The sequence below is a fragment of the Entelurus aequoreus genome, linkage group LG06 (genome assembly GCF_033978785.1).
Source record: "Entelurus aequoreus isolate RoL-2023_Sb linkage group LG06, RoL_Eaeq_v1.1, whole genome shotgun sequence".
NCBI classification, from domain to species: Eukaryota; Metazoa; Chordata; class Actinopteri; order Syngnathiformes; family Syngnathidae; genus Entelurus; species Entelurus aequoreus.
In genome coordinates, this window is record NC_084736.1 from 7112238 (window position 1) to 7124955 (window position 12718).

The window sequence follows — 12718 nt, forward strand, 5'->3', positions numbered from 1 at the left end:
TTTGTTGTTTTTACAGCATTTTACAGTAAATGGAAAAACAGTACTACAGTTTTTTGGGGGGGTTTTAACAGAAAAAGCTGGCAGCTTAGTTGCCACAATTTTTGTGTTAAATTTACATTGTTTTCACAACATGATATTATTAATGGAAAAACAGTACATGTTCTTTTTTTTTAATTCAGGCAACTTAGCTGCCGGTTTTTCTACCGTAAAAACAAATATTTCCATTTACGGTAATACAAAGTTAAAAACAACAACTGTAGATTTTACAGTCAAAAACTGGCAGCTCAGTCAACAGAATTTTAACGCAAAAAACAGTAGTTTTTTTTCAATTTACAGTAATATGCTGCAAAGAACAACGTAAAATGTATTGTAAATTTTATTAATTTGAAGGGCAGTTTGCTGTAAAGTTAAGTATTTTTATTTAGACAAAAGCATGTTTGGAAAGTATGATTATATACTGTAATATGTGTTGCAATAATGGATACTATTAAAGTTTAAAAGGCATGCAATTTCATGCAGTACATATATTTTTTCTGTCAAAATGAAAACAATTATTACATTTAGTGGGAAAATATTAAGTACTTTATTGACACATGTCATTTCTAGGTGCCAGATAAAATGATGTCTCTGGCCCCCCCACCTTGAGTTTGACACCTGTGACTTAGATTATCTTAAGTATAATAAGTTTAAAACAGTTTTTAACAAAGCAGTACATTTAAAAGTACGTGGGTTCAGTGTTTTTATTTAAAGTTGTGGTATCGAATATGTATCGTGAATCGTGGAAATTCACAGATATCGATATAGGTGAATACATTCTGGTATCGTGACAACCCTGTCGGACTACGACATTAACTATAAATGCATATCTGAGAATAGAATTGATTGATACCAATCAACTCCGGTCCTATAGGTGGGAGTAGTGCACATTACAAAGTGAGAGCCAAAGCTTTTTTGAAAAACTGCTCCCTCTGCTGGATGTGGTGGGGAACTGCCCCCACTTGGACCCAATACAAGCAGGCTGTAACAGGCAGAAGGTTAAAAAAATATCTGCATCTTTAACCAGATCTGCACCAAAATGTACCCATGTGTTAGAATTAGGGATGTCCGATAATGGCTTTTTGCCGATAGCCGATATGCCGATATTGTCCAACTCTTTAATTACCGATACCGATATCAACCGATATATACAGTCGTGGAATTAACACATTATTATGCCTAATTTGGACAACCAGGTATGGTGAAGATAAGGTACTTTTTAAAAAAAATGAATCAAATAAAATAAGAAATAAATTAAAAACATTTTCTTGAATAAAAAAGAAAGTAAAACAATATAAAAACGGTTACATAGAAACTAGTAATTAATGAAAATTTGTAAAATTAACTGTTAAAGGTTAGTATTATTAGTGGAGCAGCAGCACGCACAATCATGTGTGCTTACGGACTGTATCCCTTGCAGACTGTATTGATGTATATTGATATATAATGTAGGAACCAGAATATTAATAACAGAAAGAAACAACCCTTTTGTGTGAATGAGTGTAAATGGGGGGAGGGAGGTTTTTTGGGTTGGTGCACTAATTGTAAGTGTATCTTGTGTTTTTTATGTGGATTTAATAAAAAATAAATAAAATAGAAAATAAAATAAAAAAACTGATAATAAAAAAACCGATACCGATAATTTCCTATATTACATTTTAACGCATTTATCGGCCGATAATATCTTGTCTGTTTAATAAATGTCATCAGTGTTTGAACCTGACACCATGTAGTTTTGTGTACATTTTGTAGCTCTTGTAAAATCCTGCACACTAACACGATCAAAACGTGACACTGAGTTGAACAAATTGAACTCTGTCTCTGCATGATTCCTTGCTTCTTGCCTGTTTGATAAATGTCATCAGTGTTTGAACCTGACACCACGTAGTTTTGTGTACATTTTGTAGCTCTTGTAAAATCCTGCTCACTAACACGATCAAATTGTCACACTTTGAGTAGAACAAAGATATTAATGCTGATATTATTTACCAATATGTTTATTATTGTGGCTTGCAGTGGTGTTTCCCATGTTTGTTGTTAAAATAGTGCAACCCTCACCGCGTTAACCCAGTGGAGCACAGCATCTGTCCAGCTGGAAGACCCGCCCAGAAGCTCAGCAGAACCGCCAGCCTTGGCCAAGGTCACCGTCTCAGAGGCTCCCACCGTCATCAGTGCGTCGATCACCACCAAGTGAGCGCTCTGGAAGGACGGGAGAGAAAATGGTCAAAAAGGACGGAAATTTAAAACATGAAAATGCAAGCATTAGTGGGAAGACAAAAGTTAGTTACAAAGTGCCTCCTCTAGGAGTCACCAGAGGCCACGTGGGCACCTGACAAGGTCTGTTGCCTGCAAACATGAAAGTCATTCAAGTGGTTGAACTTTAAATCATTACATTGGAAGCAGACCAGCAAAATGGCTGCACGTGTGTGTGTGTGTGTGTGTGTGTGTGTGTGTGTGTGTGTGTGTGTGTGTGTGTGTGTCTTTTATTCCTCAGCTGCTTCCTGATTAGAACATGACAAGGATTCAGTGCACTCTTGGACTCGTTGCCATACGTTTGTGTGCAAAAATTAGGACACCCCACAGGGTATAACTTTTCAACACCTGAACCACTGCATACCAGAGGGTGGACTAGGGGTCTAACGGTACACAAACATTTTCGGTTCGGTACGTACCTCGGTTTAGAGGTCACAATTCGGTTAATTTTCGGTACCACGTACAAATAAAATAGCTTCGAGGTTGGTGAGCTCAACCAAACTTATTCCTTACATTAGGCGCACCGGGTTATAAGGCGCACTGTCACGTTTTGAGAAAAATAATTTTAAGTCAATCAATCAATCAATCAATGTTTACTTATATAGCCCTAAATCACGAGAGTCTCAAAGGGCCGCACAAGCCACAACGACATCCTTGGCTCAGGTCCCACATCAGGGCAAGGAAAAACTCAACCCAATGGGACAATGAGAAACCTTGGAGGGGACCGCAGATGTGGGGACCCCCCCGGGTGACCGGTGCAATGAACGTCGAGTGGATCTAGCATAATAATGTGAGAGTCCAGTCCATAGTGGATCTAGCATAATAGTGAGGGTCCAGTCCATAGTGGATCTAACATAATAGTGAGAGTCCAGTCCATAGTGGATCTAACATAATAGTGAGAGAGTCCAGTCCATAGTGGATCTAACATAATATTGTAAGAGTCCAGTCTATAGTGGATCTAACATAATAGTGAGGGTCCAGTCCATAGTGGATCTAACATAATAGTGTGAGAGTCCAGTCCATAGTGGATCTAGCATAATAATGTGAGAATACAGTCCATAGTGGATCTAACATAATAGTGTGAGAGTCCAGTCCATAGTGGATCTAACATAATATTGTAAGAGTCCAGTCTATAGTGGATCTAACATAATATTGTAAGAGTCCAGTCCATAGTGGATCTAGCAAAATAATGTGAGAGTCCAGTCCATAGTGGATCTAACATAATATTGTAAGAGTCCAGTCTATAGTGGATCTAACATAATAGTGAGGGTCCAGTCCATAGTGGATCTAACATAATAGTGAGGGTCCAGTCCATAGTGGATCTAACATAATAGTGTGAGAGTCCAGTCCATAGTGGATCTAACATAATAGTGAGGGTCCAGTCCATAGTGGATCTAACATAATAGTGAGAGAGTCCAGTCCATAGTGGATCTAACATAATAGTGAGAGTCCAGTCCATAGTGGATCTAACATAATAGTGTGAGAGTCTAGTCCATAGTGGATCTAACATAATAGTAAGAGTCCAGTCCATAGTGGATCTAACATAATAGTGAGAGAGTCCAGTCCATAGTTGATCTAACATAATAGTGAGAGTCCAGTCCATAGTAGATCTAACATAATAGTGAGGGTCCAGTCCATAGTGGATCTAACATAATAGTGTGAGAGTCCAGTCCATAGTGGATCTAACATAATAGTGAGAGTCCAGTCCATAGTGGATCTAACATAATAGTGTGAGAGTCCAGTCCATAGTGGATCTAACATAATAGTGTGAGGGTCCAGTTCATAGTGGATCTAATATAATAGTGAGAGTCCAGTCCATAGTGGATCTAGCGTAATAATGTGAGAATACAGTCCATAGTGGATCTAACATAATAGTGTGAGAGTCCAGTCCATAGTGGATCTAACATAATATTGTAAGAGTCCAGTCCATAGTGGATCTAACATAATAGTGTGAGAGTCCAGTCCATAGTGGATCTAGCAAAATAATGTGAGAGTCCAGTCCATAGTGGATCTAACATAATATTGTAAGAGTCCAGTCCATAGTGGATCTAACATAATAGTGAGGGTCCAGTCCATAGTGGATCTAACATAATAGTGAGGGTCCAGTCCATAGTGGATCTAACATAATAGTGTGAGAGTCCAGTCCATAGTGGATCTAACATAATAGTGAGGGTCCAGCCCATAGTGGATCTAACATAATAGTGAGAGAGTCCAGTCCATAGTGGATCTAACATAATAGTGAGAGTCCAGTCCATAGTGGATCTAACATAATAGTGAGAGTCCAGTCCATAGTGGATCTAACATAATAGTGTGAGAGTCTAGTCCATAGTGGATCTAACATAATAGTAAGAGTCTAGTCCATAGTGGATCTAACATAATAGTGAGAGAGTCCAGTCCATAGTTGATCTAACATAATAGTGAGAGTCCAGTCCATAGTGGATCTAACATAATAGTGAGGGTCCAGTCCATAGTGGATCTAACATAATAGTGTGAGAGTCCAGTCCATAGTGGATCTAACATAATAGTGAGAGTCCAGTCCATAGTGGATCTAACATAATAGTGTGAGAGTCCAGTCCATAGTGGATCTAACATAATAGTGTGAGGGTCCAGTTCATAGTGGATCTAATATAATAGTGAGAGTCCAGTCCATAGTGGACCTGTCTCCCGAGCGGAGACAGGTCAGCAGCGCAGAGACGCCCCCAACCGATGCACAGACGAGCGGTCTACCCCGGGTCCCGACTCTGGAAAGTGCGCCTTATAGTCCGGAAAATACAGTACATTATTATGACATTAATTCACATGTAGTTGTTAGTCGTGCAATTGTTTTTGAAACAATATTCTGTATGTAAAAGTTTGTTTTTCTTTTTAAAAGGCATATTACAAGGCATGCTAAAATGGTGCTGTTCTGGGGGGGACCAAGCACTTATTCAATTGTTTTGAGTTAAAAGTAAGGCGAGATATTCGTGTATTTGTATTTCTGACATACTAAGTGCATTTTCCCATACCTGCCACTTATACCAGAGATATGTCTAATGGCAGAGACCATTACCACACAGCAGCAGCACTCTTATCTCAGAGTGCTTTCACTCTATAAACCAGTTAGCTCATTAGATGTTGTGCTCCCCCGTAAGACAGAAACCAAGCCTTAGTTTATTTGCTCTCTCAAATCACACAACATTACTTGCATCCATTAACAAAGATGAGCATCTGGAAAAGATCCATACCTTACTGGACGTACACTATATTGCCAAAAGTATTTGGCCACCTGCCTTGACTCACATTGAGTTTGAGTTTATTTGGAACATGCAAGCATACAACATGATACATCACAATTTCCAGTTTCTCTTTTCAACATGTTCGAAAAGGAGTAGGAAGAAGCAGAGCTTATTTAATCCTACCCCTTTTCTTTACATAACAGTTGCAAAACTTTTTGCTCACTTCCTGTTCACAATTTTTTCACAATAAACTCAATAAGTAATCACAATAAAAATAAATAAATAAATAATTGTAAGAATTTAATAATAATAATTGGTGAAGTAAGTCATATTTCATATGATGAGATAAGTAAGATTACTTTAAGAATGAATGAATGGATGGATGAAATAAATTGAGAATGTTTGTCATGGTTCTTCTTCTTTGTACTTTGTAAACACTTTAAGTTTGAAGAGTTTCTTGAAGTGGATCATATTAGTACATTGTTTGATTGCTTTGCTTAATCCATTCCATAATTTAATTCCACATACTGATGTACTGAAGGTCTTAAGTGTTGTACGTGCAAACAAATGTTTTAAATTAAGTTTTTCTCTAAGATTATATTTCTTCTCTTTTTTTGAGAAGAATTGTTGTATATTCTTGGGTAGCAGGTTATAGTTTGCTTTGTGCATAATTTTAGCTGTTTGCAAATTCACTATGTCGTGGAATTTCAGTATTTTTGATTCAATAAATAAAGGGTTTGTATGTTCTCTATATCCAACATGATGTATTATTCTAACTGATCTTTTTTGTAACACCGTTAATGAATGAAGTGTACTTTTGTAATTATTTCCCCATATTTCTACACAGTAGCTCAGATATGGTCACACTAGCGAGCAGTAGAGAATATGAAGGGATTTTTGGTCTAGAACATGTTTTGCTTTATTCATAATTGACGTGTTTCTTGCAACTTTATGTTGTATATTTTTTACGTGAGATTTCCAGTTCAATTTATCATCAATCATTATCATTACCATCTTTTTAATTTGTTAATTTCTTCTGTTATTATTTGTATTATCTCCTGTGTGTTCTCTCCTGAACAAAACGCTGTTGTATCATCCGCAAATAATACTAACTTTAAATCTTTTGTAACTTTACAAATGTCATTTATATAGAGATTGAATAATTTAGGTCCTAACTTGGACTTAACTTGAAGTGCCATCCCATGGAATTGTCCAAAAATGTTTTGGTATCCTGGAGCATTCAAAGTTCCTTTCACTGGAACTAAGGGGACAACTCCTGAAAAACAACCCCACACCATAATTCCTCCTCCACTAAATTTCAAACTCGGCACAATGCAGTCCGAAATGTAGCGTTCTCCTGGCAACCTCCAAACCCAGACTTGACTATCAGATTGCCAGATGGAAAAGCGTGATCCATCAGTCCATGGAAGACGTCTCCACTGCTCTAGAGTCCAGTGGCGACGTGATTTACACCACCGCATCCCACACTTTGCATCGGACTTGGTGATGTATGGCTTAGATCAGGCCTGGGCAATTATTGACTCGTGGGGCCACATTTAGAGAAAAAAAATGTGTCTGGGGGCCGGTATATCTATTTTTAGGAACACTAATACCAAACCTCACAATAATGTCTGATTGAATGCTAAAAACGTTATGACAGACCGCCTTAAAAAAACGTAATGGAATTTTACATTTTTCTATGAACGATAACACTGAATATTGACAAAATTAGAATGTCACACCCCCTTTCGATCGACATATTTTACAATCAAGTGAAGCGCAACAAAAATGCAACAAACAGTGAAATATGAACGTGAAGGGTACGAAATAAACCCACCTACAATCTGATACATCTGATATTTGCTGAATTCCCCCCAGGGATCAATAAAGTACTTTCTATTCTATTCTATATATCACTGAACTTTACAACTTTGTTGTAAAAAAATCTTCTTTCGCGTCTGTGGAAACGCTTCCCGCCCACACTGCTTGGTGCCTCGTCTGAGCTGCTATGACGTAGATTACCATAGTAACTAATTAGATTACCATAGTAACTGGTATATCATCCAAAAACTCAGATTCCAACCATTGAAATACTTTGTACAGTTGAAGACTTACGGTCATTAAAAAACATGACTACACATCATAATGGCAGCTACAGTTTTTAGCTGTAGCTGTAGATCTAAAAAAATTATTTGGGAATGTCCGGCAGGCCAGATTGAAAAGCAACAACGGGCCGCATATGGCCCCTGGGCATTAATTTGCCCAGAGGTCTGGCTTAGATGCAGCTGCTCGGCCATGGAAACCCATTCCATGAAGCTCTCTGCGTACTGTACGTGGGCTAACTGGAAGGTCACATGAAGTTTGGAGCTCTGTAGCAACCGACTGTGCAGAAAGTCTTTGCACTATGCGCTTCCGCATCCGCCGACCCCTCTCTGTCAGTTTACGTGGCCTACCACTTGGTGGCTGAGTTGCTGTTGTTCCCAAACTCTTCACTTTTCTTAGAATAAAGTTGACTTTGGGATATTTAGCGAGGAAATTTCACGACTGGATTTGTTGCACAGGTGGCATCCTGTGACAGTTCCACGCTGGAAATCCCTGAGAGCGGCCCATTCTTTCACTAATGTTTGTAGAAACAGTCTCCATGCCTAAGTGCTTGATTGTATACACCAGGCCAAGTGATTCGGACACCTGATTCTCATCAACTACTCACCACCAAATCCTCCACTCGACACCTCCGCTCCGGACAGGCTAACCTCCTCCAACGTCCGAGGACAAAGCTACGAACAATGGGAGACCGGGCGCTCTGCTCCGCCGCTCCCAGTCTGTGGAACGCTCTCCCTGACCACCTGAGGGCACCACAGACTGTGGATGCTTTTAAAAAAGGCTTAAAAACCCTTCTTTTTAAAAAAGCCTTTTTTTTTTTTAGATATATGCATACTAGTTTTAGCTATTTGGCTGTTCTAGTTTTTATTTTTTGTATTTATTTTTTATTATCTTTTTATTTTATTTAATTTTAATACACTGTAGCACTTTGAGGTTGTTTACTCAATGTAAAGTGCTTTTTTTTTTTTTTTTAAATCTATTATTATTATTATTCTCTTGTTTGATACTTTACATTAGTTTTGGATGATACCTACTCAGTGGCCTAGTGGTTAGAGTGTCCGCCCTGAGATCGGTAGGTTGTGAGTTCAAACCCCGGCCGGGTCATACCAAAGACTATAAAAATGGGACCCATTACCTCCCTGCTTGGCACTCAGCATCAAGGGTTGGAATTGGGGGTTAAATCACCAAAAATGATTCCCGGGCGCGGCTATGCTGCTGCCCACTGCTCCCCTCACCTCCCAGGGGGTGATCAAGGGGATGGGTCAAATGCAGAGGACAAACTTCACCACACCTAGTGTGTGTGTGACAATCATTGGTACTTTACTTTAACTTTAACTTTACTTTAACTTTTACTTTACTTTAACCACAAATTTGGGTATAAATCCGATACCAGTACTTTTCAGAGACGGTATAGTACCGAATATGATTAATTAGTATCGTGGTACTATACTAATATGCAATTATTATTATCATTATTATTTGGATGGGTGGCCAAACACTTTTGGCAATATAGTGTATTTACCCGACTGGTCTTCACCTGACTAACAGCATCAGCCTCCCAATTCATTCTCACAAACGGCACATTCTGGTCATGGGTCCAATCTGCAGTCCTGAGCCTAATCTGTACAAATCAGTGCCTGTTCCCTTTGACGCGGAATTAATTCCACTTTAAAAGCTAGACATTCCAACTCAAACACACACGGGGGCTGGGGAGTGGACGGTAGTGGCGGTCCAGTTGCGAGCGTGCCTGGGCAGCAAACTGCTGACCTTTGCTGGTGGTGTGCCAACAAGCTTGTCTGACAGTTTGCACCAAAAAGCGCTGCCCTTCCTGACATGGTCGCCGAGGGCAGGAATGCCGCCTCCGTGTGTCTGTGCGAGCAATTCTCTCGCTCTTTTTCGCTCTCCAGTGGATGACCTACAGCAGCAAAATAGGACAAACTGGCGGTGGACGCGTCACTGATGAAAGACTGTATAATCCTCTCACAGCAGATCAACATCTGACCCATTCAAAACACTAATAACCCGTTTTAGTACAAATATAGATATAATAAATGACAAGGAAAATTACAAGAAAATCTTGCCAGAATAAAGTTGTATTTTACAATAAATTAGTGTTGTGCCAATACCAATATTTTTGTAGCGGTACCAAAATTATTTCAATACTTTTCTAAATAAAGGGGACCACAAAAAATTGCATTATTGGCTTTATTTTAACAAAAAAATCATTGTCTTCCTCCTGCGTACTAAAACCACCGAAATCCTCTTCGTCTGTGTCGGAGAAGAACAGGCCGTAAATAAGCCGCACCCTTGTATAAGCCGCAGGGACCAGAACGAGGGGGAAAAGTAGCGGCTTATAGTCTGGAAATTACGGTGTATATATATATATATATATATATATATATATATATATATATATATATATATATATATATATATATACACACACATACACACATATATATATATATATATATATATATATATATATATATATATATATATATATATATATATATATATATATTTCTTTTATTATACATATAAATAAAATAAATACTTGAATTTCAGTGTTTTGGAGGCTATCCAGTAGATGGCAGTATTGTCCTGTTTAAGAGTGTCACAACATTGCTGTTTACGGCAGACGAACTGCTTTACGGTAGACGAAAACATGACTGCTGTTGTGTGTTACCGCGCTGGGAGGACGTTAATAAAACTGCCTAACAATAAACCCACATAAGAAACCAAGAACTCGTCCTCGATCATTCTACAGTTATAAACGTGATTGGGCAGGCACAGTGTTCATATCGTGGGAAAGCGGACGTGAAAACAGACTGTCCCCACTCAGGTCCGCATGGAGCTTGAGCGGGCGTGGCCTCCAGCTCCGGCTAAATTCCGGGAGATTTTCGGGAGAAAACTTCTTCCGGAAGGTTTTCGGGAGAGGCGCTGAATTCCGGGAGTCTCCCGGAAAATCCGGGAGGGTTGGCAAGTATGCTCTATCACAAAAAAATAAGAGTTGTAGATTGGAAACTCAAGACAGCCATGACATGATGTTCTTTACAAGTGTATATATACACTTTTGACCACAACTGTATGTTTCCTATTTTTGCAGTGAATCTATGATAAAAACTATCTGCAGCAACTTGAACTAATGAAGTAAAAATGGTTGTATTTGTACAGTGAGTTTTTTTCTTGTCCTCAAGATACACCCAAGTTGCCTCAACTTGCCCACTCCCACTCTAAGTTAAATGACTTGCCAATCCGTTTGTACACATGACGCAGCATCGGGCTCACTTTCTAGCCTGAAGACACGACTGAATAGTCGGTGAATGATGTCACAGATCACCTGCTTGAATAAAACATGGCGACTGGAGATGAAAGCGCAGCGAAACAAAAAGACTGCAAAGAGTGGCTGTGCTGTAATTAATCAGAGGAGTAATTCATAAGCAGAAAGTGCAAAATGAAAGGAGTGGGACCGTCCAGTCTCCCTAATGAGAGTGGAGAGAGGAGCCACTCTAGAATGCACCAGGCTGCCAGATCGCCATGACGACCAGCCAGCCAGCCAGCTGACCCACTATGCAACGCAACAAGGAAGAAGGAAAAAAAATGCTTGCTTCTGGCTCGCAAGTATTAGTTGATTAGTGACATCAATACTCCATCAATTAGCCGCATCCTCAGAGCATTCTGGATAAACAACAGGGATACGTTAGCGGTGTAACGGTCGAGGCAAACACACACCACAATCAATTAGTGAGATTATGACGAGGGCAAACGGTGATTATGTCTGAAATATGACTTAAAAACACCACCCCCACCCCCACCAGTGCCTGCTGAGGGGGAAACAACAGGGCTTAGGCGGGTCTGGGGGCCACCAAAGGGGATTTTGTACGAGAGTGCACGGATATATTGTATGTAGAAATACACAACTGAAAAATGTATATATTTCTATCGTTGGTAGATCTGTGGGATTTTTTTTTTTTTTTTTATCAGTTTATCAAATAAAAAGGCAAGATGTTCCTGTTGACCAGACACTTCACAACTCTACAGTTTGATTTAGAGATGTCCGATAATATCGGGCTGCCGATATCATCGGCCGATAAATGCTTTAAAACGTAATATCGGAAATTATCGGTATCGGTTTTAAAAAGTAAAATGTATGACTTTTAAAAACGCCGCTGTGTACACGGACGTAGGGAGAAGTACAGAGCGCCAATAAACCCTTAAAGGCACTGCCTTTGCGTGCCGGCCCAATCACATAATATCTACGGCTTTTCACACACACAAGTGAATGCAGGGCATACTTGGTCAACAGCCATACAGGTCACACTAAGGGTGGCCATACAAACAACTTTAAAGGCCTACTGAAAGCCACTACTAGCGACCACGCAGTCTGATAGTTTATATATTAATGATGAAATCTTAACATTGCAACACATGCCAATACGGCCGGGTTAACTTATAAAGTGACATTTTAAACTTCCCAGGAAACTTCCGCTTGAAAACGTCGCGGTATGACGACGTATGCGCGTGACGTCACGAGGGCAAGGGAAGTGTTTGGACCCAATTCAAATAGCTCTGTTTTCTTCGACAAAATTCCACAGTATTCTGGACATCTTTGTTGGTGAATCTTTTGCAATTTGTTTAATGGACAATGGAGACTGCAAATAAGAAAGTTGTAGGTGCGATCGGTGGAGCGGCGGACTACAGCAACACCAACACCAGGAGGTTGTGTTGTGTTTTGAGCAGGATAGCAGACGCACTACAGTGAGTAAGCCCGCCGCCGCATCTAAGTTAGCTTCTGTTTTTTTAGCTTCGCCAAGCTGAAAATTATTAATCGTGTATTTACATGTTCATGGTTTAATAGTATTTTTGATCTTCTGTCTATCCTTCCAGTCAGGGTTTTTTTTTAATTTAGTTTCTATCTGCATTTGAGACTGCTATGCTATCACGTTGGCTACGTTGCTAGGTTAGCTTCTATTTGTTTAGCTTCGCAAAGCTGAATATTATTAATCGTGTATTTACATGTTCATGGTTTAATAGTATTTTTGATCTTCTGTCTATCCATCCAGTCAGGGTTTTTTTTTAAATTTAGTTTCTATCTGCATTTGAGACTG

At 39.3% G+C, this 12718-nt stretch overlaps 1 protein-coding gene across 1 annotated transcript in view; it reads right to left on the reverse strand.

The window, feature by feature from the left end:
- The window catches only part of camsap3 (calmodulin regulated spectrin-associated protein family, member 3), a 97249-nt gene that overhangs the window by 26169 nt on the left and 58362 nt on the right, over positions 1–12718 (reverse strand). The window contains exon 3 of the mRNA XM_062049912.1: positions 2095–2235. Within this exon, the coding sequence (XP_061905896.1) occupies positions 2095–2235 (141 nt within the window). The remainder of the gene's footprint in view (positions 1–2094; positions 2236–12718) is intronic.